The sequence below is a fragment of the Micromys minutus genome, assembly GCF_963924665.1.
Source record: "Micromys minutus genome assembly, chromosome: 3".
Taxonomy (NCBI): domain Eukaryota; kingdom Metazoa; phylum Chordata; class Mammalia; order Rodentia; family Muridae; genus Micromys; species Micromys minutus.
This window is the reverse complement of record NC_137972.1, coordinates 7,418,927-7,445,213: the sequence shown is the minus strand read 5'-3', so window position 1 is coordinate 7,445,213 and position 26,287 is coordinate 7,418,927. Positions and strand designations below refer to the sequence as shown.

At 42.4% G+C, this 26,287-nt stretch overlaps 1 protein-coding gene across 1 annotated transcript in view; it reads left to right on the top strand.

Annotated features, from left to right (window-relative positions):
• The window catches only part of PDE3A (phosphodiesterase 3A), a gene marked incomplete at its 5' end in the record, with an annotated part of 239,735 nt that overhangs the window by 753 nt on the left and 212,695 nt on the right, over positions 1 to 26,287 (top strand). Inside the window, one exon of the mRNA XM_080914922.1 lies at positions 1 to 204. This exon is cut by the window's left edge and continues 753 nt beyond it. Coding sequence (XP_080771048.1) covers positions 1 to 204 — 204 coding nt within the window. The remainder of the gene's footprint in view (positions 205 to 26,287) is intronic.

Sequence of the window (26,287 nt, the reverse complement as noted above, 5' to 3'; positions counted from 1 at the left end):
TACGCCGAGCAGCTCCTGCCGCAGTGCTCCGGGCCGGCTCCGCCCAGGGAGCGATTTGGGTCCCAGTTGAGCGCGACGACCAAGGAAGAGATTCCGGGGTGGAAGAGGAGAAGGCGGTCCAGCTCGGTGGTGGCGGGCGAGATGTCCGGCTGCAGTGGCAAGTCTCACCGGAGGACCTCCCTGCCCTGCCTACCCAGGGAGCAGGTAGGCTGGGGCTGCGCCTTTGGGGTTGCCTTGGGGAAACTTGAAACAGTCAGAGGCAGGGAGTGGGGCGCAGGCGGCCAGAAAGCCAGCCTGCCAAACAGTAAAACTTTACACTTACTAAGAAAGATTTCTTTCTTTCTTTCTTTCTTTTTCTTTTTCGCTCGTTTTCGGTCTCTTGGAGTAGTTTACAGCCAGAACAACAGAAAACAGGAAAAAGTAAAAAAAAAACCGAGTGGCCTTACTCGGACTTCCACAGCTGGGCCATGTTTTCAAATCTCCTACACCTGGTTTCCGAGTCCCTGTGCTTCTTGAATTTCTGCCCTTCCTGAATTTTTGGAAGTTATTATTTATTTATTTATTTATTTACTTATCTATCTATCTATCTATCTATCTATCTAATTTATTTATTTATTTATTTATCTATCTATTTATTTATAGCAAGAGGCTTTCAACATATGCGTTTTCTATATTTCTGTGTCTTTTAAGAGATAATAGAAATTTGTTTCATATTAAGTGCCAGGTAAACATTCACAAAAGCTAGCAAAGAAGTTTCAGTAGCCAGGCAAGTTATCCAGCCTGGATGGCCAAGCACTGGACTCACCTCTGGTTTTTGCAGTGACTCTTGTTTAGAGAGAGCATCAGATGGCAGTCCGTCTGCTTTAAGATATACTTTAGTTGTTACACACTACTGTGTTGAACTCTGAACGGAAGTTTTACACTTTAGGGCTATGTGTGAACTTTAGAATGGTACAGAATTGGCTACAATACTTTTATTGTTCACTTGGGAAAGTAACCTTTCTCGTGAGCATTTATACACCCAAACGGAGACAAATTCAAGAGACATACTAAGGTTTTGCAGGAAATATTGATCCAGGATCTCTTAGATTGCTAGCGATAAGTATCTTTGAGGAAGGGGGAGGGGGAGTGGAGTTTGGGCCACAGTTTCTTCTTTGGGGGAGGGGGTTGCAAATGTCTTCAGTGTCATAGAATAGTTACCCTGGGCGTTTTAGGAGAACCATTTCCGATTTTAAACACAGGCTGTACCTAAAGGCTTTTCTCCCGGTTTTCTCCAGCAGATTTGACATTTGTTGAAAAGGGTTGGAAAAGTTGATTCTGCCCTCTAAATCGAATTTTGCACTTTTTAAATCCCCACCTACCCATGATCCCCCTAGGATAACCTTCAGGTTGAAAGGCTGTGCCTATGATACAGTAAGCCTTTTATTTTCGGGTTATCCTAGGGATAAGTGTTAGGTATGACTTAGAAACATCAGTCACCATATGGCGTGAGTGGCTGGCTTGTTTCTGAAAGGGAGTTGATTACCCAGAAGGATGGCTCTTGGAGTTTCTGTCATGGACGAGGTGACAGCAGCACAGGCTTGGGCTTACTTTAAAACAAATGTACTTACTTAATGTTTTCATTAGCAGAAACAAGTATTTCTGGGTTTAAACTTGTTCTAAGAGTAAAGGTAAAAAAAAAAAAAAAAAAAAAAAAAAACAAAACAGGCCACTGACTGATGCTTTGTGTGGAAATTTGGAGATTGTTAGACTAAGTTCTGTACAGATGGATGCAGGAGAGAGTATTTTTTTTTCTTTTGAATGAAGGCATGACTATTAAACCCCCCTTAACTTAAAGGGAAATGTGATGTGGTCCTTGCCAACATTGAAGCCTAGCTTATAGGAAAAATCTGGATCAAATCAGAAGTAATTTGACTCCACATTAATGCCACTTAGCCCTCAGAATTAAATTTCTGACATTTCAGATTAAGACAGTTCAGAGTGGATTTGAGATCAGAGGGCCTCCAGGTGACCAGAGCAGCTTTGCTGGCGAGCATAGGTGTGTGCAAGGTTTTCTCTCTCTTCTCTGCTTCACACTAGTAAACAAGGGACCGTGGTGGTCTTAGAAGAGCCTCATTGAGCTTGGCATTGTCAAAGGTTTTATTTATTAATTACTTGGACGGTACACATTGATTGTTTTTTTTGGGGGGGGGAATTATTCTTTGAGGCCGTGCTGATGAAGAATGCTGTAAATCAAGAAGTCCTCACGATGATGGGATGCCCGGGTTGCATGCAGGACACTTGAAGCCTGGTTTTTATATATGACCCATTAAAACTGTTGCTGCGGCACATATTGTGGGTACTGGGTGGTGCTGACACGGAGAAGTAGTGTCTTCTGAGATAGGGTGAGGTGACAGCTCATACACTGGCCGAACTCTGTGAAAAGGTTAGGAGCCATATAGTAAATGGCTTATCATTTTTATCACAAGGAAGCAAACTTCAGATTAAGAGGGCAAAGGGCGTCACGATCATTTGCGCACCTGACGAAGTCCAGAATGAACATAAATATAAAATGAACATCCACCACTTCCCGGAGTGCTGTCTGGTTAGTTCTTTTCTGAACAGGGAAGCTCTTGTAGGCAGCCAGTCAATTTTAAGTAGTGCTTAGAGGTTTCCTAAGAACCGACGGACATAGCTGCTGCTCACTGTAGAATTTAAAGGTTGGGGCATTTTTCTTCTCTGTGTGGATGACAGTGACGGCTGCAGTGAATTCTCCTCGATTTCTGAAGAGGCACAGAGGAATACTTGCTAAAATTCTCATATGAGAAGCAGTCCCTCCCTTATTCTGTCCTTCTCTCCCCCCTTGAAGTCTAGAATTATATATTCCCTATAGAACTGAGTTCGTAATGCAGATAATTCACAGCAAAGAAAGGGAAGGCAGGTCTAGATTTTGGTCTAGAGACACTAGGTCTGTCTGAAGGCAACAAAAAGTGTCATCTAATGAGGAGCAAAGTTGACAGCATCTTTGTGGGGCTTTCTTGCCAACTCTGTATCCTCAAGGCTGAGCCTGGGTTCTTAGATATGTGTGCTAAGTTGCACATTTTAGGCTGATGGTCTGGGAAGACCGGGCTTTGCTAAGGTGTTTGTGTCCACTGGAAGTGAATTCTCACATCTGACTGTAGCTAGAACTTTGTCTATTTGATGCTGCACTGTTGCCAACATCCAATGCGCAGAAGTACCTAGCATTTATTCAACACTCACGACAAATACGTTCTATTTTCAACAGAAAGTTAGTTCTGCAACTCGAAACTTCTGGAAAACACTTGAGGTGTGCCTGTTTTCTCTGTGCCTCAAAGAACACTATTGGACATTCGCTCCTCTGAAATTACTGATTCCAGCTTGCCCATTCATTTCCAATGGGTTCCAAACCAAATGCAATTTCAATTTACTTTCTTGTTGAGAATTTAATACCGTAGATAGAGGGTTTCATAGGGAAAAAAACAGAAGTCATCTAGCTCTCCCCATGATTGCTTTTGAACCACATTAATGACCAATTTCTTTGTGACAGACATAAAGGCAGTCAGAAATGTACAAGATATATTGTTGGCCTTATTAGAACCAAAAGCTCCTCTCTCCTGAGAACTGTTTCTCTAAGTGCTCCATTGAGACTTCCCAGGCTCTGTGAATGCCCTTGCACTGGAATATGAGTTTGGTAGCAGAGAGAGCCAGGTTGTTAACCACTGGTGTAACAAGGATAAAATGCCTCCAACCCCCCTGGAACAATATGAAAAAGAAAGATAGGATAATGGTTTCTGTTGGTACTCACTGGAGTATGGTTGGCGTTCTTATATGCCATTACTTTAAAACAAATAGAATTTGATCATTTTCCCAGAACAGCTAGAAAGCACAGAAATAGTTCTCAAATAATTTCTGAGACAGTTTGTTTTTGGATTACGTGTTTGCACATAAACATGAGCTCATACGTATACATGCTCACTGTATAGCATGTGTGTTTGGAGGTCAGAGGATACCTTGCAGGACGTAGCTCTCCCATCTCATGTGTGGATCCTGGGAATCTCTTTCTGGTCATCGGGCTTGGTGGCAAGTATCTTTACCCACTGATCCTTCATGCAGTTCTGCATGCAGCCTTAGTAGAACTTTAAAATGGCAGACATGTTTTGGTGATGTTGGGAGTTGAACCTGGCACGGATCAAGCCATATTCTATTTCTGAACATACAGAATGTAGTGCGCTTCACATTTCTAAATGGATTTTGCTGTTTCTTATAGTGAACACATTTAAGGAATGGGGGCCTTTAAATTGTGGCTTCTATCATATTTCATTATTATTCCTCAGTTTTCTAATGACATAAACAGAAATATTGATTATGGCTTGGTGACAGAATTAAAATTAATTAATGTCAACCTCTGAAAGGCAAAACAAGGTTTTCTTATTCTCCTGGGAAAAGTGGGAGAAAATAATGTTTTGTTTTCCCGGGACTTTTTTTTTTAAACTTGTGAATACTGATATTTAAAGCCTACCAAAGGGCCATTTTAACTGACAGAAATAGTCAGAGAATCTATATAAATTTCCAGAGGTTGGAAGGGGTGAAAACAGTCACTTTACTCTTTCTGTCTTGAGTCTAAAGTGTAAAAAGTTTAGCCGTAGAACTGAAGGAAACAGTGTGTGCTGGGCTGTCATGTTAATTAAATAAACAACCAGAACAGTGACTCTGTGTATGAAATACATCTGGAAAAGCCTGGGGGGAGGGAGGAGGCTTCGGCTGGATGAGGGACAGTGACATAGAAAACACGCATTATATCTGTTGTGACATTTGTGTGGATTTATTGCAAATCTACTCAGAGATTTAGCTCTGACAACCATGGCTGCAGGCACCCAGATACCTGAACCCTTGCCACACTGAACACTCTGTGTCAAAACTCCTTCTTATATCAGGGATGGAGAGGGATATCAAGCCAATAAGCCCACTTCTGTTTGAAAGTTTCTTCAATTACTATGAGCACAGCTTGCTAGCGTTGATGTTGACTTCATTGAAAACTCCTGTCATTTGGCCCCTTTGAAGGAGTGGCTTTGTTGGGGGGATCAGGGTGGAAGTGGCGTTTTTTTCAGAGAACATGGGGCGTGAGCACACCGGATCAATGCCACTATTGTGTTGCGCAGTGTCTGGAGAGACATTGACAAGCTGAAACATTTGCACTGGGTCACTAGCAATGTTTCTTTAGCATTGCGGACAGATGCCTGCTCTCTCTCTCTCTCTCTCTCTCTCTCTCTCTCTCTCTCTCTCTCTCTCTCTCTCTCTCACACACACACACACACACACACTTGTGATGGATTGCTTCTTAGTTCCCGTGGATCTCTGACCCATGGCGTCTTCCGCCTTCCCTCTTTCTGCGTGATATTTAATAATCGTATTTTCTGAAAGCTTTGCATGCTGATTGAAACCACAACTTGTGCCTGCTCCCCCACATTCATCTATCTAGTGGGGGTCCTAGCAATTCATTCTGGAGAGCCCCAGAGAGTCCCTACATTTCCGTATTCTCACATTTTGGATGTGTTGTTAAGGTTGTTAATTTTCTAATTAACCACTACCATTCTGTTCTCTTCTATGATAGTAAACAATTGCCTTTGCGAAGTTTTGTTGTTGAGGATATTTTTACTGGGAGTAGTTTTTACTGTTTTTTTTTCTTTAAGGCCACCTTTGATTGTCACTTTATCTTTGGGCTAAACCTGTAGGATCTGTGCTGTTTGCAACATAAAATACTCAGAGTTTTATTCCTATGGGTGAAGGTCTAAAAGAAGTGCTGATGTCGGTTGTACACAGGTCGATAATGGTCAAAACCATGAACTGATCATACTATTTATCTTGTATGTAGTACTGTTTTCAAAAGAAGCACTCCTGTCAGCTAATCTTATACATCTAGGCCTTTGGTCAGTGCACACACCAGCTTTCATGTCAACATGAAATGACGCTTGTGCTAAATATCCTGCTAAAACTGTACACACAGAGAGGATACAGCCAGTGTCTCTCCAAGGCTAAGAGCACCACTTGGGAGATAAGGCATCTGCATAAGGCAAAACCCCAGTAAATGGGGTCTCACACCTATCAGTCTTAGCACCCGGGAGGTTGCAGCTGGAGGGCAGTGTTCAGCCTCATACAAAGGTTGAGGGTAGCCAAGCTACAGGAGACCTTATTGATAAAAAAGCAAAAGAGAGGGAAACATTTAAGAAACGTAGATAGTACCTTAGACCAGGTTTTAGATCTGGATCTAGGGCCTATCCCTTTGTTCACTGAAATTTTTTGCACGTTTTGCCTTTTAGGTCAGGTAAATGGAAAGCCTTCAGCACTGAAATGCTAAACATAAATGTTTTAAACGTGCAGCAACTTTACCTTTGGCAGTGTGGAGTGGGTCCTTAGAAATGGAAACTAGTGTGTATTGATGGTAGGCTTCAAAGTAACGATGAAATACTACTGGACACAGGGCACACTATATGCTAAAAGAACACATTGGGCATTCTGGGATCTTTAGAGACTTCATGGCTGTTTACGATGATGCCAAATGATGCTCCACACAGGGCCAGGCTGTCCTTAGAGGATCTAAGCCAGTCTGATTTCAGAGGGAGGGCCACGGAGGGAAGGCCAGGGAAATGTATCTTGGTAGTTGAACTGAGTGAGGGTCAGTCAGGAAGGGACCGTGGTGGACAGTGCCAAGCCTAGATGTCACTTGTGATTTTACCTATGGAGCCAAGCCTGGATGGCCAATCCAGTTTAGAAGACGGTATGTAAGAAGTAAAAGTAACACAAAGCGTCTTACACTATCAAAATGAAATGAGGAATACTGGGCAGCCCCTGGGGTAGAGCCTGTTTCTGTTAGCGTTGTCCCTCCGTGAGTGTTTACAGCACTGCAGTCTAACTGTGGAATCTTCATCTTACCCCACCGAGGTCTCCAGTGGTTACTTATACACAGCTATGTGGTTTTGTTTGTCTGCTTTTCTAAGGAAATTGATTGAAAGATGCCCAGGATTTCAAACTCAACCCACACAAAATGACTGCAGAAGCCATAAAACCCGCTTTGTAAGTGAAAACAGCTGTTTGTGTTCCCCTAAATTAGTTTACCCTGTCTCCGTCAGAAGCCATAAAAATGTAAGTTCATGTGATATTAAGGGAGCACATAAGAGGCATTGTGATTTTTAAGGACAGAAGGCCTTTCGAGAAAAAGCCCCAGACTAACCTTCTGTGTGGCTGATTTCAACCTAGCTGTGTTAGGGGACCTATGAATAACCATTCGCGTTGTCAAGTCTGCAAGTCCCCAACAGAACGACAGAAGTCCAAAGCCTACCAAGCCTTTCACCTTGAGGCGGTGAGTGGTCCTCAGGAGATACACTTTGTTGGCCGTCAGACTTATGTGTGTTTACACATGTAGCTATGTGCATCCTTGCATGTGCATGTGTGACCTGTACACATCCAGGACATGTGTCTTTTTTTTGCCCTGCCAGGTAGTTGACTTGGCTGTGTCAATTTTGTGGAGAACAGTGTCACCCAGTGGCTTTGCTGGAAGGAGTCCTGCTGGCCTCCTAGGCGAGCGAGCGCTCTGTATCGCTAGTAGAAATAAAACACAGATTTAGCCGCCGTTCTCTGCATCTGTTTCAATCGGCTGCATAAAATGAATAAATAAATAAATAAAGTAAATAAACAGTCGGGGGGAGAAGACTCATATTTGGCTTTGAATTTTCCGAACTTTCATAAAAGAACTAAAGGGAAGTAAAATTTCTAGTCGTACTATATTTGACCCAGCGGGTAGTCAAGGAGAAAATGGAAACACATTTCCGTTTAGCAGGTAGTGAGCTAAATATCCGAGGCATGTCTCACACTAAAGGCAATTTCAGTTTGCTTTGGCCTCCCGCTCATGATTCAGGCAGCACTTGTGGATGATGGCCACCGGATTGGTCAGGGCAGCTTTGAATTTTCAGCAGGATGAAGTATATGCCTGTGGATGTTCCATCTTCATATATATAATAAACATGGATGTAGGTTCACATGTAACAGGCTGTACTTGTGGCTCAGGTATAATTTTGATTATTCCTTTGTTCCACCCCTAGCAGTCAGCAACTGTATGGTTGCTGTTTTTTTTTACGTTTTCGTCAGTATTTGAAAATGCAAATGTAGTTATTTTAATCTGGGGGAAATTTAACAGTCACTAGGAGGGAGTCTTTACATCTGATTCATGACAGTGTTCTAGTTAACTGCAGTCTGTCTGTCTCTCCTGGCTTTTTGTGTGGTGAGGGTTATATCTGTCTCTGCATCACATGTCCAGGGTGATATTTGGCCATGAAAGCTCTTACGTTTGTAAGGTAGGATGTCATCTTCCTAACATCAGCAACTAAAGTGGCAAACCTGTTACTGTCATCTGGGAAGAGCCAGGCAGCTTTCACCAGTGGTTCCGAAGACATCAGTCACAAGAGCAGAAGGATACGGAGCTGGAACTGGGGGGCTCTGTCCTGTACACAGAAACCTGTAGAGTTCCACAGTAAGGAAGCCCAGAGTGTCCAAAGTCATTTCCATCAAACTCCATGGATTTGTTAATTCCAGATGGAGCTCTACCATTGGTTGGATAAGTAATGAAAAAATACTTTTTCACACATGACATGGTTTCTCATACCTATATCTATAAATACCGATTAATACAGTTTATTTTAAAGTAATGTATGTATTCTGTGGGCAATGGCTTTTATCTGAATATGGTACAGATTACCACAGGGCATATTATTTTACCTTTACATTGCAGATTAAAGAAAAATAACCTAGATTTTTCACATATCATCCTGGAAACTTTTAATAAACTTTCCAAACCAACATAATCATGTTATACAGATAGGCAAATTTGGATGGGAAGATTTAATGTGGATATAGGTTCACGACAGTAAAGCTGACTTTAGACTTGAGGGAGCTCCCCAAGAGTATACAATATGATAGCCACTCATTGTTTGAAATCCTTTCATTTACATGTGGGTAGTCATTTCTCTCTTTTAATCTAGTTAGGTCTGTTTATTTGTCTTCTTAAATTTCTCCCTACTCACCTTCTTTATCTGTCTACCTGTCCATCCGTCTGTCTGTCTGTCTGCCTGCCTGCCTCCCTCTCTCTTTCCCCTCCCTTTTTTCTTCCCTCCCTCCCTCTCCATATTTAAAAAACATATCTTTAACTCAATAGATTTCTTTTTCTCAAGGGCATCTAAAAATGTAAGAAAGGTCTTCCTGCCCTCAGGTAACTTTGAGAACACTGGAGTGATTTTATGCAAGAAGCTTGTGGTTTGGGGGTTAAAAGGACTTTAATAAATTGTTTCCCTCTCCTGAGGTCATTGCAAGTCACTTTTATTGATGCAAAGGCTGTGGCAAGCGTTTCTGCTCTCCAGGTCTGTACCATACACTTTGACATCCCTGGTGGAAGTTTGACATCACAGAGAGGTTTGGGGGTGGAAGTTTGACATCACAGAGAGGTTTGGGGGTGGGCATTTTGTCTTCCGGCAAATTCCTGTACTGCTTATCACCTTCCGAAAGTGATGGAAAAAAGTTAAGACAGAAACTAATATTCTTGTTTGTTTTGATTCTAAGGATTTCAGAGGATCAAAATAACAAATCCTTAAGAGGCTACCCTCAGATTTGTGATGTGCCCCCTCCATGTGGGGTCAATGTTTTGGGGTCCAGTCTCTGTAGCGTGGATTCTAAACTTTGGAAGAAGAGAGTCTCCTATGCTTCCTGGGGCATTTTCTCTCCAAGACTTAGAATGATAGGAATTAGTGACCATGTTAGACCACAGCAGTTGTCATTAGGAAAGAAATCAATGTTGTAGATTCCCTGTCTCACCCATAACATTTCCCTCAGAACATTTTGGCCAAGTGCCTTGCTTTTTCTAGGTGCTGGCTGGCAGGATATTCGATGGAAAAGAAATATCTGTTAAATATTTATCCCCCCCCCCCCCCGCCAAGTCCCTTGAGTTTGGGTAGAGTCTAAAATGTTTAAAGAAAAAAAAAGCAGCTAAGGGTAAGTCTGAGAATGTGCAAATTTGACATGATGTTGGCCTTTGTTGTTGTTGCTTTTGAAAACATGTCGTAAGGAGCTGGAAAGATGACTCTGTGGTTAAGAGCTCAGACAGCTAGCTCTTCCTGGGAATCTGAGTTCATTCCAATCATACATGTGCTACACTTTCATACGTACAGGCTGACATCCATACCCAGAAGGTAAAAAGAACAAAACACTGTTTAAAAAGTTCTCTGTGGTGTTTCCCATAAAGAGAACCCTCCTGCCCTCCCTTATTAGTGAGAAATTCTATGTTCAGCACATGTTTTGTTTATTTTTAGATCACTGACAACTGAACATTCTCCAAGTCTGCCTTCAAGATCACTGTTGTTTCCATGTTTTTTGTTTGTTTGTTTGTTTTTAAATTAAGTGTGTGCATGTGTGCATGTGATTTCCCATGAGTGTAGGCGTCCTTGGAAACCAGCAGAGGGTGTTGGATTGGGTGATTGACGGGTGATTTACAGTCATCTGGCAGGAATGTGGGATATGAACTTGGTGTGCTGCAAGAGCTGTAAGAGTTCTTAAGTAATGGTTTGTCTCTCCAGCCCCAGCAACTGACAAAGGTTTATCACAACGGAGTTGTATAGGCAGGCATGAAGGTTCACACCAGCAAGAATAGTCATCTTGGTGCCAGAGGAGGAAGACTATGAGGTCAGACCCAACCTGACAGGAGAGGGAGAGAAGGGTGAGAAGGGAGGAGAGGAGGAGAGAACAAGGAAAGAAAGGAGAAAGGAAAAAAAAGGAAAGAAAGGTTAGTTGGTTTATACAGGAGACCATACATTTGCAATACTAATGTTTAATAGAATTTGACTTGTAAAACAATTTTCAACTAAGGAACATTTTGCTGGTCCAGTTTTAATACTCAGTAGAGATATCTTTTCACTGAAATAATATTTGTTTTGATTATGTTATTTGAACTTTTGTGACCCTCAGATAAACTTGTAGAATATTTAGGAAGACAATCTGACAATGTATTTGTGATTGATTTCTCTTTCTGTAACTGACAATTCTGTATCTGACAGTTATCTCAGTAGATTTCCATGAATGACAACTTTCAAAGTTGAGTTCTTTGAATATTTTACAAAATGAAAAATATGTTTTCTATTGAAAAATAACCAATACATGGAAAGGTTATCTCTACACTTAACTCAGTCTGTACATCCTCAAATTATGGTCAAGCCGGTTGGGAGTTAGTCAGACATTTTAATATAGAATCCAGAAGCAAAGCTTCTGACGGTAACAGAGTTATGTGTGTTTTATTTCGAAGAGTGACTAACTCTACTCTTGGAGTTTTGTTTTTCCTGTAATTGGCATCATTTTTCTAGACAAGTCTGATTTCCCAGGGCATTTATTTGGTGGTAGCTCATGGTGCGGATCTCCTCATTCCTTTTTACTTGAATCACAGTTGGGTTGGCTCTTCTGAACCCTTTCGGAGAACCACAGTCGAGCTTTTAAATGTGTGCAGTGGAACTTCTTCCAGCTCTAAACTGGTCCTAGTTCGAAGCGTGAGAATTTGGCTGGGAATGTTGGAGAGAGATTGGAGAGCGAATGCTGATAAGTGAGCTATCTCAGACATAAAGTGTCAGTCAGAAATGCAAGCCCATAAAAATGAGCACACACAAATCATGCTAAAGTTTGCCTAGGCAGGGAAAAAAACTTAATCAGAATCAAGTGGTTAATTCTTTAAACATAGTTCTTGTGCTGTCTTTTGGGTACATGCTTTTGGGTCCATGGGGTAGAGAGAAAAACTCACTGCTGGATGCTGGGTCAGAACTCAAGATATGCACCAGCTGAGGATGTATCCTTTAACCAAAAGCACACTGGTGAGACCTCTGGAATGGACTTCCCAGATATCAATTTCTATCCTTGAGCCCATTTGACACATTGGCTTATGAATGTTCCTTATGGAAATGTATGTGAACTTGAGCTTCTCATGTTACTGAAATGCATTCAAAATGTCAACAAGTACATGTAAGTCCTTCATTCCAGACTCTCCTCGATGGTATCTTAGTCCCTCCATCCCAGGCTCTCCCTGATGTTTGCTGCTTCCTGGATTCTTTGGTCTGCTTCCATTCTTGTCTCCTTCCCCCAAACTCATCTCCTGTTGCTGTTTATTCTTCTATAACTCTAGTACATGGTGAAGCAAAATATGGTTTATGATCTATAACAGTGAACACCAACGACTCACAGCCTTGTAGAGATAATCTTATAGTCTGTGAGAAGAGTGTCTGGTTTCATTTATATAATTTCTCATCATTTTGCAAGCTTTTAAGCTGAGGTATTAATGATTCTCGAAAATCCAGTGTAAATGAAAAAAAAACCAGTCGAAAAGCCCACTTAAGTGCATATTCCTAGATCTTCCCACCAAATAGTCTGGCTTTCTAGTGGGTTATAAATCATTGCAATGTTCTAAGGAGCCATCAAGAAGTCTTGGATGCTGGGTACAAGGATACAAACTTATGTCCACTTACATTTTATGACCCTCTGACTTTTGCAGCCTGACTTGTATAGTTCTGAACTTAACTCTAAGAAGGTTTACTCATATAGGAAAACAAGTTTGCAAACCCCTGTACAGACAAATGTGTGCACGTGTGTGAGCACACACAGTAGTTTGTGAAAGCTAAAGCCATATACTTCCAATCCTAGTGCTTGAGAGGTATAGACAGGAGTATCAGGAGTTCAAATGCCAGCCTAAGAAATATAGCGCATTTTGGACAAGCCTGGGATACATGAGACCTGGTGTCTAAAAACAAAACCCACAGAACTCAAAATGAAAATAGCTTGTAAACTTAAACCCTCATAAAATTTCCTTTTTTAAGTTTAGCCCATAAGTTATTTCGTGTGTGCTCATTTTTTCTGACCTGTAAACCTAATTCATAAAGCTGTCACAAAGACTAAATAACAAGTTATTATCCTAATTTTGGGTAGAGATGCTAGACTGTGACAGACCAAACTCTTAAAATGTGTATGTCTGTACACTTTCTGAGAAAGTAAGCGATTTCATCTGTATTATCAGAATGGTGTAGCCACTCGTAAGATCTTGAGGTTTCACAAACGGGAAGAAGAGGAGGAGCTCCCATCAGCTGTCTTTCATGGAAGATGAGGAGTCAGCCATGACACGGAGGGTTGCAAGCTAGATGAAAGAAAAGCCAAGTTAAACATCAGCAGCTTTTCATTTCATTACCCACAACTACCTGCAGATCTTAGAAAACAGGCAGCTTCACGTAAGTCAATTACTGTTCTGTGGCAGTACCGATGTACTCACTTATAAGTGGATAATAGCCCCCAAAGCTTGGAATACCCAAGAAACCATCCACAGAACTTATGAAGCTCAAAGAGAAGGAAGAGCAGAAAGTGGATGCCTCAGTCTTTCTTAGAAGAAAGAACAAAACATTCATGGGAGGAAACAAAGGGACAAATAGAGGAGCAGAGATTGGAGGAAAGATCATCCAGAGACTGCCTCACCTGGGGATTGACCCCATATGCACCCAATAAACCCAAGCACTATTGCTGATGCCAAGCAGTGCTTACTGGCAGGAACCTGATATGGATGCCTCCTCAGAGGCTCTGCCAGAGCCATACTGATACAGAGGAGGATGCTTGCAGCCAACCATCAGACTGAACACAAGAACCCCAATGAAGGAGCTAGAGAAAGGACTGAAGGAGCTGAAAGGGTCTGCAACCCCATGGGAAGAACAAAATTATCAAAATTATCAACTAACCAAACCCACCACAACTCCCAGGGACTAAAACACCAACCAATGAGTTCACATGGAGAGACCCGTGGCTCCAGGTGCATATGCAGCAGAGGATGGCATTCTCTGGCATCAATGAGAGCAGAGGCCTTTGGTCCAGCAAAAGCTCTTTTTCCCAGTGTAGGGGAACACCAAGGTGCTGAGGTGGGAGAGCGTGGTTGGGAGAGGGAGCACCTTTATGGAGGCAATGGGAGGGGGAAAGGGGATGGGATTGTGGGAAAGGGATAACATTTGAAATGTAAATGCAGAGAATTTCCAATTAAAAAAGAGAGAGAAAGCCGAGGGATGGAGAGAACTGATTGAGCCCTTGAACTTAGTCATCGAATGGATGATGATCGAGATCCAATTGTGTTGGGTAATCCTGCTTGATCCTGGTTTCTGAGTTCCGGGCTCAAGCTGATATGATAAGCCATATTTTATTTTGAAAGACAAATCTGTTTTCAGAATCGTTAGCTTCCTTTAAAAATGAATCCACCGACTCCAGTTAGGGTTGCCTTGTACATGGGTGGCTGTGGGGCTTAGGACTGCATCTCTGAAAAGAACTGACTGTCCCCAAGGAGCTATCAATTGCCAATGGAGGAGGTTTGGATGGAGATGAGACTTCATGAGTTCTGTTTTGACCTCAACTGGGATTTTTGCTGGCTCGATTGTGTGAGGTTCATGAGGGCGCAGATGTAGCTGCTGTGGGGTCATGTGAGCAATGGTATGAGCGAGCGTCACAAATACTATGTTGCATAGGTATCCACTACCCTGGCTCTGAAAATCTTCCCTCTCCTTCAGTGTTGGTCTCTGAGCCTTGGGGTGAGATACAGATGCTTCATTCAGGGCTGAGTACTCTAGAGTTCCTTATTCTCTGCCTGTGACCAGTTGTGGGTCTTTGTGTTAATCTCTACCTACTGTACAAAGAAGCCCTCTCTGATGAGGTGCTCACAGATGAGAATAAAGGTAGAAATAAGAGGGGGGCATTTGTTAACTATGCTAGCAGAATAATAGTGTTAGGTCCCCCCCTAGCCTCTGTGTCCTAGCCAGCCACAGGTTTTTGACTGCAACAATACTATCTATCAGGCATGAGTTCCCTCCGGTGGAGCCCACTTTAAATTTACCCTCAAAGTGGTTGGTTACACCCATCTTTGTGCCACTATTAAACCAGCAGATATACCTCTCACGACAAATTGCTAATTTTTCACTCACAGGGTTCACAGCTGATAAAACGGCCAATTACTTTCCTCCCCTAATAGAGTGCATAGAAACTTCCAGATCAGTCCCAACTTGGTTTCTCTATGTCCTGTGACTCTAGAATGTGGTGTCTTTAGCAATAGGGTCTTACCAAGTTCTGTGGGTCAACCAGAAACAATGGTAATAGCCCGTAATAGGATCCTCAAATTAAAAAATAAATCTAATTCCAACACCAAAGGACCATTATAGAAGTAATACCTGAAAAATAGTTCTTACACAACTGAAACCCACAGACACTAAATTGCCTGTGTCTTGTTACTAACTATATTGTTTATGTAGCAAGTAATTATTAGAGCACCCCCAAAACATAATATTACCTTAGCTGGTAATGGTTGAATATGCTGTGATATATGAAATACATCATGCAGTTTCATAGGAAAACATTCAGGAAATTTTCCCCCTTTCCTTCATATTTACACTAAGTACCATTATTTTCTGATGCATGATATCTGTTAAGTCTAATTAGTGTGACTGTGACTTGCTCAGGGCCATTGGAGAAACACAGTGATAATTTTTTCATATACTGTTCCTCAGAGCACTCTCTGTAAACTGGCCTTTGCAGGATTGTCTCCTAGGGCTGCTTTTCTTGCAGATTTTTCTACATGTTGAATAATTGGTCAGTCTGGTCTCCAGTGGTTATTTTCAGTTGGCCTTGGCAGTGGTGAAAGTCTGCTGTGGTCTGTGTCCACCCTCTGGTTCTCATTTCTGCAACAGTAGAGGAGATACCCAAAGGCAATGGGAGGGAGGAAGCCTTCTGCACATCATGCAGGCTTCATCAAAAGAGGCTGAAGACTTCCTTCAAAGGCGACCTGATGTCATAGAAGTAGTGGGGACCAAGGACCATCATGTTGAAGAGCTGCTGGTGTGAACCTGCAGTAGACAGATTGGTAGGGGGTTAAGCATAAGGAATCACTTGTGTGCTCATGGGGGAAATCAGAGCATGTTCACCTTCTAGCTCCATGAAGTTCAGACACCCACATTCTTCAGAGAGGACAAGAGATGGAGAGGTGTGACTTCCAGTTATAGCTAATTAGTGTTAAGGAGAATGAATAGACCCTGGGAGTGAAATGTCACTGATAAATGGTTTTCTTTGAATGTGAATTCACTAGCAAGGATGACAAAAGTCCATCCAGATATGGTTAAGTCACCATTCTTCCCTACTGTGGTAGATAGTGAGGTTTCAGGGAGAGAGGGGGGAAGGGTAAGGGGAGGGGGAGGAGGGGGGGAGATAAGGCAATATCAGAGTTCTCCAGCTTCCTACTTCTGGCTGTTTGTTTGTTGGAGGACAGTTACCAGGAGCTGATTGTGCTGGAGAAAGCCAGAGTCAAGGTAGCAGGGACTTTCAGGCATTTCCTCTCTGAGTGTACGCTGTGGGGTGAGGGGCTGGTACTGGAGCTAGCATTTGGCTGGACTCCAGATCTCACCATTATGGGTCAGAGATGCATTTTTTCCATAAAACAGAGCTTATCCCTCGCCAAGACACACTAATCATATAAAGCTATAACCCATCAATCCAGATGTCAAGTTATTAATTTACACTGGGGACGTAAGCTGTGAGGAAGACCAAAGTGGCAAGACTCACTAATAAATTCTTGTTTCTAGTGGGAAAGTCATCTTGAGCACAGTTGGCTCCAATGCTGCAACTGGAAATCTCTGGGTTGTGGGAATAATCCTTGAAAACCTTTCTCTGTTTGCAGTTTTATTCCAGAATATTCTGAAAACTGCCCATGACATGCCGGAAAGTGGGGGGCGGGGGAGCTTGAGGAGAGTAGGGTTCAGAAATGAATTGCCTTTGCTGCTCTCTCTCCCCGAGTTCCTAGTCAAGATCCCAGCATTAACGAATGCCTAGTGATAAAAACTCTGACAAAGAGTCATGAGAACGTTGCCTCCCAGAAAGGTCACAGCTAAATTTAATGCTGGAATACCAGCACTCTCTTAACATAGATTTCTGGTAAAATCCCGTCCTTCCTTCTCTTCGAAATTTATGCTTGACTTTTCCATATGTTTATGCGAACAGCACGTGGGCAGCTTTGGTGCAACATGAAGAATGCATCTGTAAAGGAATGCTTCTTTGTGTTTCTCCTCTGGGCACAAAGCCCAGGGGATGTGAGGGAGGGAAGGGCGAAAGGCTTGCGGGTGAGTGAGCTGGAAGCCAGGTGTGGATTGCGTTCTGTGGTCCATGAGAGTCATGAGGAACAGATAGCCTCGAGTTGCCACTGATGAGAAATTTTAAAGGATGGAACAGACGGGGGTGGGGTGGGGTGATGGATGAAAAATGCAGTGTCCTCTGATCAGGCTGAGGGATCTGAGCCTGGTTTTGTGTATACAGAATGTCAGAACGTTAAGTTGTTTTCTTAAAGGAGAGTGATTGGGATAGTTAAAGCATAGTTTTGGTAACGGTGACCCAGAGAAGCAAAGTGGATGTCAGGAGGAAGAGCTCCTGTTGGACATGTTGAAGATTTCTGAAGATACTAGGAATGGAAAGAAAAGATAATGAGGATAAAGAAAGAAGCTTCACTGGCTTGATTTCAGTCAGAAATCAAGGCAGAAGGTATAAAAGGGTACTGACACTTTAAAAGCCAGGTCCCCTAACTCCTCCATTGGGGTCCGTGCACTCTGTCTGGAGCTGAAGGGGTTTGCAACCCTGTAGGAAGAACCACAATATCAATCAACCAGACCCCCTAAAGCTCCCAGGGACTAAACCACTGACCAAAGAGCACACATGGAGGGACCCATGGCTCCAGATGCATGTGTAGCAGAGGATGGCCTTGTCTGGCATCAGTGGGAGGGGAACCCCTTGGTCCTATGCAGGCTTGATGACCCAGTGGAAGGGGATGCTAGGGTGCAGAGGGAAGCATTCTCATAAAGGCAGAGGGAGGGGAGTGGGATGGGGGCTTTTGGAGGGGAAACTGGAAAGAGGGATAACATTTGAAATATAAATAAATAAAATAACCAATAAAACGGAAAAAAGATAGGAACAAAACAACAACCCAGGTCCACTGGAAACTGTTGCGAAAAGACATGCTCTCTGCTTTTCTTTTAGTTTTGGGGTGAGAGAGGGACGTGGTGTTTGGGACAGACACTGCTCCATGTGCTAGTTACTCCTGCAATCTCATTTGGCTTTGTCCTCTTGAAGGTTATCTACTTCATTTATTCCCAAAATGCATCACTCCATACCCTCCCTGTGCAGGTTGTACCCGTCCCTTCAGAGCTACTCCATCTATAACTTCAACATAGACAATTTACTTCCGTAGATATAAGAACTTGTATGAAGTTTGCCATGTCATATGCAGGTCCAGCATTTGGAAGCAGAGCTGGGGGAATCATCTTTAGCTACATAGGGACTTTGAGGCTAGCCTGGGCTACATATGATACCTCTGTCTCAGAAGTAAAATAACAGGGTCAGACCACCAGCAGCTGTCCTCTGTTTGGGATGAGACACTCCAGAGTCCCATATCTTGGTGAATATATTCTGGGTATTGAGTCTTCCAAGGAGAGAGATGATAAGCCATTAGACTTCAGCTTTGCCATGAAACTGTAGGTAAGCCCCAGAAAGCTCATCATAATTGAAAAGTACATGGCCAAGGTTCTTATTCCGGGACACTTGATTGCTGGGCTATATGGCCACTGAATAACTTAATTTGTTAATCGAGGCAATCCATGCAGGCCCCAAAATTAACCATAGGCAATTATCAAGTCAACTCTATTTTTGATTTCTTTTTTTCTTGAGGTATCCTTAGTCTGGTTTGTCTTTTAACAATGTGTGTGAGAAAGTATACATGGTGTGTGTGTGTGTGTGTGTGTGTACGTACATGTGCATAAGTGTGTGTGAGCAATATATCAGTAACATCACTAGCCAGCTCTCTGAGCACAATGGTATATATGTTCTTTGTCCAAATGACATTTCCCATGTGGCAAGTCTCCATTGATCCCGGCGTTTCTCTTGACTTGACCTTCACATATCATAGTGGAAATTTGTTTGTAGATGTATTATGTTGGGTTTCCTGTTCACTGACGATCTGTCTTAGCCTTGAATGGCAATTAAGGAGAGAGTCAGATGTAGGTAATTTCTCGTGAGCATTCTTGGTTAATCTGTCCAATCTTTGCTGTGACATTTTTACACTTTCCCATTTCCACTCCTTACGTGTCCAGAATGGCACAGGAGTGCTGGTCTGGAAGCATATGACTATCACCTTCTGTTTGCGTTAAAACAATTTATAGAATTTTCCAATACCTATCTGCCTAGTATCAATTCTAGAGTGACTCCATGCCAAACCGTGGGTGGGCAGGCAGGATTAAGAGCGTAGGACTCACCACACACCTGATGACAAACCACCAGCGAGCAGAGACCCTGCTGCTCATGAAGACTGTCCTCGGTTTCTTCTTCCTTTCTTCTTGTCAGTAAAATCACTTGTAGATTTACAGTCTCTATCAGCCACAGCTCTGAAGATCTTCACACGAGCTCACACTATCTGTCTGCATTGTGGTTCAGTACTTTGGACATTCTGTTCTTGTTTGGTTTAGATAAAAATCGGAAGGTAGCTGAGGTTCCCTGCATTAACTCCTGAGGGTTTATTTATGGCTAGGATAATGAAACCTGACAGGCAGAAGTAGCTCCGCGTAAATTTGTTCGGACCTTGGAATTCAAGTGTAATTCTGTTTTCCCATTTTCTCCTCATTCGGCAAGGATTCCCACCAGCCTAGATGTCTATCACATGTTATAACAACCTGACTTTTTCTTTGTGTGTGTCACCTCCTTATTGCACAAAAAGAAACAAATTAACAATTATGTTCAAAACTTTTAAGGCAGTCTATCTTCTCTGTGTGTGCACAGGCCACAGTTGTCATCAGAGGACAACTTAACCTCTGTCACATGGGTCTTGGGGACTGGATTCATGTCATCACATTTGGCAGCAAGCACCTCTAGCTGCTGAGCCTCCTCACCTGCACCAATTTGACAAGTGTAGAACTAAAATGAAAGGTCTTCATGGATAGGCTGAAACTGAGCCGGGCAAAGGGAGGCTTGGGATTTGATTAAATTACAAGTGCTCTTAAAATGATTACTAAGGCTCACCAGTGCTGTCAGTAGGGAAATTAACTTTGCATCCTAGGCCAGTTCTTCCTGATGGCTCTAGCAATGGATTTCATGGGAAGGGTCCTGTAGGCTTCATTCAGCATGGAGCTGCCCTCAATTCTAGTATATTCTCCCTGGAGAGACCTCCAAACCTTTCCAATCAATGCTGTAGTGAATCTCAGTTATGGGCGTGCCCCATCCATCTGGTGTGTTGATATGAGAAAAGTTTATACTTCCCAGATCTATAAAACTGTTCTGAGCAGGACAGGAACCCTCCTTTGCTGTCCTGTCCAAAGGTCCTGTGAGAAGTGATTTGAGTAAACACAGCTCAGGGGAAAGGCTTTCTCTGAGGCTCCACTGGGAAAATCCTGCTATGAGCAGTTCTTCTCACACAGTATTTTCACCAGTTTCTACTTCAGCGTGAGTTATTTTTATTTTTAAAGGTTGAATGGCAGACTATTTTATAACCTTTTCTCATAAAGGTAGATTTTTGTAGTTTATAGCTCCATACTTGCAAGTTATAGATAAATATTATTATTATTATTATTATTTGTTTTTAAATGAGGCTGAGAATAGCTACAGCACAGAATATTCTACAAGGATACTTCTGCATCAAAGTTCAAAGGCACTTTGCACTTTACCACTTGATGCACTGAGGTGTTTTGCGGTGCCACAACACCAACTTTAACACCTACACCCAAAGTGTTTAGACCTGACCCAAGCACTAGTTGTCATAACATAAGCAGATCACAAAAGCATTGCCATCCTCTTGCATGTGAACTTCTAGGTTCTATAGTTCTAGTCACCGTAGAAGAAATGCAGGTCACGAGCTTGAATCTGCTGCTGTGCTTACTCCATGTTTAAGTATTGCATTAATTATCAGTTGAGGATAGTTTTCTCGCAGGAGATATTGGGCAATGTGTAATTTTTTCTCACTTGTTATGAATCAGGAGCATGGTATGGGCTTAATGCTTGATGTATAATAGACAAGAGGATGTTTAATGTGCTGATATGTTCAGGGTAGGGCTGGGACTCACATTAGGTGGCTTATAACTATCTGTAACTACAGATCCAGGGGGGTACGGCTCTGTCTTCTGGGTCCTGTGGGCATTGTGCTCAGATATGCATATCTGCACAAAGGCACACATACACATTGCAAACAGAAGGCTTAAAACATTTTCTAAAATATACAGTGCAGCTCTCACGACAAAGCATGTTTGGGGTCAAATTTGAAAAAACAAAGCCTTAAAATATTGTTCATTCATCTCTACATGCTTGCTTGTGTTTTAGCACACACACACACACACACACACACACACACACACACACACATACACGAAGATGAGCTAAATGATAATTCAAGTTTTCGTTATTTCAAGTGTGACTAAGAGCAATAGAATAATGAGGGACCTTCCCACAGATCAGTGGTTAAGATGCAGGATCATGGTTGGATGTGGGCAGATCTTCGTTCCAATACTTTGTGGCCCCTTGGCCCCCTGTACTTAGACCAAGTCTATGCATTTATAGTGTGGATATTAAGCTTACCATGTGAACCTGCTCTGCTATTTCTAACTGGGAAGATATCAGTGAGAGTAGCCACAGTTATGTCTAGAATGTGATTTCAGATTATATGTGTGGTAGTTAGAGGGTTATCCAGGGAGTGAGTTTGACAAAAATATTAGAGGTAAATTTTTTGAAAATAAAATTATAGAAAATTTAGTTCAGTGGAGAGATGTAATATTTAAAGGTGGTGTGTGTATGTGTGTGTGTGTGTGTGTGTGTATGTGTGTGTATGTGTGTGTATGTGTATTAAGTAGTTAGCCAAACTATTCAACACCTGGAAGGATCTATAAAGATATCACCTTCAAGATAAACATATTTACATTTGAAAAATGCCAAATTATTGACAGTCATTACAGGTGGAATAAGTTAAAGGAACAAAATGTTTCCTTTTTAGTTTTTAAAGGCATGTGCATGTGCTTACGTATGCAGTCTGCACATTGTGAGTACAGTGTCTTTAGGATTCAGAAAAGGGCACTGTATGCCCTGCAGCTGGAGTTACAGGTGATGTGAACCTCCTGCCATGCCTGCTGAGAACCATTTGAGTCTTGGACAAGAGCAGTTTATGCTCTTCCTCACTGAGCCATCTCTCCAGCTACGAGTCTCGCATTCCCGATGCGCACCACCTTCTGTCTCATCACTCTGTAATAAGGGAAAACACCTTCTTCTAGTTTCCCAGGTTTGAATGCTGAAGACTACGTCCTTGCGAGAACATCGTACCCTCCTTTGAGCCCCCCTTTCCACTTGTTTATCTCTGTGAGTTGTTTTCCTCTGTAGTCACCTTTCTGAAATCAGCGGGGCTCTGGGGCCATTAACATTTCCCTGGCTTGATAAGCTCCGTCATATTGCTGCCTTTATCTCAGGGACTGGCATGCGATCCTGTTGTTGAAGCTGATGACACTGGCCCTGGGTGGTGAGCTAGGGAAGGGCACAGGAGAATTTATAGCTTGGATCTAGGAAGCCAGAGCTCTGCCCTTCACTGGGTCCCCTTCAGCAGTCTATGAAGTATGAGCATTGCAAAGACAATGGCCGAATTTCTGATTGTCAGAAAATGTAGATGCGTGAATCATTTTTAATCACACGCGTGTACCTGAGAGCGTGTCTGAGTGGAGGTCAGTACAACTGTCAGGACTTGGTTTGTTCTTTTCACTCTGTTGGGTCCTGGGGATCAAACACATGCCATCAAGTGTCTTTACCTGTTGAGCCACCTCAATGGCTTTGAATACATAATTTAATGAGAAAATTAGTAAACTTAATGGGAGGAAATATAAATTGTTATAATTGAAGCATTGCAAATAACTTCTATGACTAATGATGAACTATACCTGACTCCCACTCAATGAATAAGGCCATGGCTGGACTACCTTTCCATGGTACACTGTCTTACCGTGGGCTTCGAGAGCTAACTTCTCAGACCAGTGTGTAGTTTTCAGTATCGTGACCAGTTGTGCTAAATTCCAGAGGGATATTGGTCTTTGTAAAGTGATCAGGAATCCTGGAATTAATGAAGACCCTGACTCAGCATCATACAATGGCGACCCTTCTCCAGTTCAGCCTAATATCTTTTATCTTGGCACCGGGTAGAAATCTGCCATTTCCACGTGAGAATCAATACACATAAACAAACCTATGAGAGCATGAAGAAAATCTCCAGTGGTTTTCCGGTGAGAAGGGAGGCGGTTAGACAGCAGGAAGAGTTAATAAGTTAGCATTATTCTTGTAGGACACCTGGTTCGCCCAGCTACAAAAACATTTCTTTTATTGTCCACAGTGGGTAACATGGATAATGGCAATAAACTGCCTCTATTTCTTCAGTTATATCAACACAGGTGTCTCCCTCCGTGTCACCGTCTGCTTCTTTGTGCTGGCCTACAACATTTCACACTGGGGATTCTGCCCACTCTGTTTTGAAATGAGCTTCTGAGTCATCAAAAATATGACGACTTTTAGAGCCATGAGAGAGGGGCTGTTGAGGAGCTATCTGCATCCCCTAAAGTGAGAGTGTACAGGGGCTGGCTTTATCTAGTCCATGTGAGAAGAGGATCCTGGGAAAAGTCAGTGAAAGCAGCCCGGCATCTGGGCAAGTTTGCCTCACACCAGAGGCTGGATCTAGGGAGTGACAGGTTCTCTTTTAGAGGTTATTTTATTATATTCTGTACTGGATGGTTGTGTGTCAACTTGACGCAAGCTGGAGTTATCACAGAGAAAGGAGCCTCAGTTGAGGAAATGCCTCCATGAGACCCAGCTGTAAGGCATTTTCTCAACTAGTGATCAAGAGGAGAGGGCCCAGCCCATTGTGGGTGGTGTCATTCCTGGGCTGATAGACCTGGGTTCTATAAGAAAGCAGGCTGAACAAGCCAGGGGAAGCAAGCCAGTAAGTAACATCCCTCCATGACCTCTGCATCAGCTCCTGCTTCCTGACCAGCTTGAGTTCCAGTCCTGACATCCCTTGGTGATGAACATCGATGTGGACATGTAAGCTGAATAAACTCTTTCTTCCCCAACTTGCTTTTTGGTCATAATGTTTTGTGCAGGAATAGAGCCCTGACTAAGACATATTCATTAGTTATAATTAGCAGTGGGTTTCCCTATGGCATTTTGACACACACAACATATTTCTTCTCTTTGTATCTTCATTTGATGAAGTTCAACTTATAAACTAGGAATATTACAAGATTTGTTGAAAATAAAGAGCAATAAAATGAGCAGTTGTAGCAAACAGTTCAATGAAGGTAAAGGCTACCTGGATGTGGTTGTCCTTCGCTTCTGGTTCTTGTTGTTGTGTGTGACGGCTCACTGGCTTTGTGATGGAGTACAATAAGAGAACGAAGAAGGGGTCGTGAGGGGCCTTAAGGTGTGTGTGAGCATCATTTTAATATGTGAACTGTGATACCACAACATCACTTTGATTAAGCATGTATCGGGAGGGTGACTTATACACCAAAGCTCATATCAGGAGGGTGACTTATACAGCAGGCATATACTGGATAGGGGATAATTCCTGACCCAGGCAGCACGACACTCCATCAGTTACACTCAGAATGGAAACTTAAACTGTGACAATTACTTATTTCTTGTCTTTTCCACCTGATGTTTTTGAACACGATTAACTAAGGGTAACTGAAAGCACAGTGCTCGAAACTTCACGTGAGGAAGCTGTCATGAGCTTAGACCAGGGCACTGAGTATATTCCCATTATTGGGCAACCATCGCCACCTCTCTGGAGCGATTCCATTATCCTCACACAGAAACTCTCTGCCCACTTAGCCACCGCCCCCTGTTAACTCTTCTTCCTGCTGTGTTGCTTCCATGTTGCTTCCTGTCACCATGAGCTATTTTCCACCTTGATCCCACTAAGTGGAATTGAACCGTTTGTTCTTTATGACTGACAGTTTCACTTGACAGAATGTCCATGTTGTAGCCTGGGCTTGAATGCACTTCCTTACTCTGTAAGGCTGGAGAATATTCCTCTGTGTGTGTATGTGTATATCTGTGTGTGTATGTGTGTATGTGTTAATGTGTATGCTAGTGTGTATGTGTTAATGTGTGTGTGTATGTGTATCTGTGTGTGCTAGTGTGTATGTGTTAATGTGTGTGTGTATGTGTATCTGTGTGTGCTAGTGTGTATGTGTGTATGTGTTAATGTGTATGCTAGTGTGTATGTGTTAATGTGTGTGTGTATGTGTATCTGTGTGTGCTAGTGTGTATGTGTTAATGTGTGTGTGTATGTGTATCTGTGTGTGCTAGTGTGTATGTGTGTATGTGTATCTCTGTGAGCTAGTATGTATGTCAATGTGTGTGTGTGTGTGTGTGTGTCTGTGTGTATGTATGTGTCTCTGTGGGTGTGTGTTTATGTGTGTGTGTCTTTTGTGTCTGTGTGCTCAGCACAATTTGTCTCATAACTGACAGACACTTGTGTTGCTTATCTTTTTCATCTACTGTGAATGACAGCATACAAGCAACCATTGTTTAAGGCAACAATAATGTAAATCTTTTATGTGGAACTGCTTAGTCAACAAAGAAGGCATAGTCAATGTGCACAGCATAGCTCCAGACTCTCAAAACCAGATTTCATACCAGGAGGACGGGAAGAAGAGTGATCATTGAAAGAGAATCAAAGGTGGGTAGAGAAGAAGGTGAATGTAATAGAAGTGCAATATATGAAGTTTACAAAGAATTAACTAAAATATTTTTAAAGGCACACAGGAAAGAGACATTTTTAGCATACAAATTTAGGATTTATGTTGAATCTGGAATTTTTTGTTTGGCTGGTTATAACACACAGAACTCATACTCTTTTTTTAAATTTTATTTTTATTTTATATGTATGAGCATTTTGCCTACATGTATGTATTCATGTGCACATATATGTATATGGCAAAGTTTGACCTGTACAGAGGTGGGAGAAAATGGATGTTTCTTCTCTTTAGGGACCCTGGGCTCAGGTGTCTCTACGGTCTCCTGTTAACCATGCGTGTTCCTTTCTACTGTGAGACATCCACTAACAGACACTTGAGCCTTCTCTCTCATCTTAAATATGGCGTGTTCAGGAGCCAGGATACAGACGCCATCTTGCACTCAAGAGACTGCT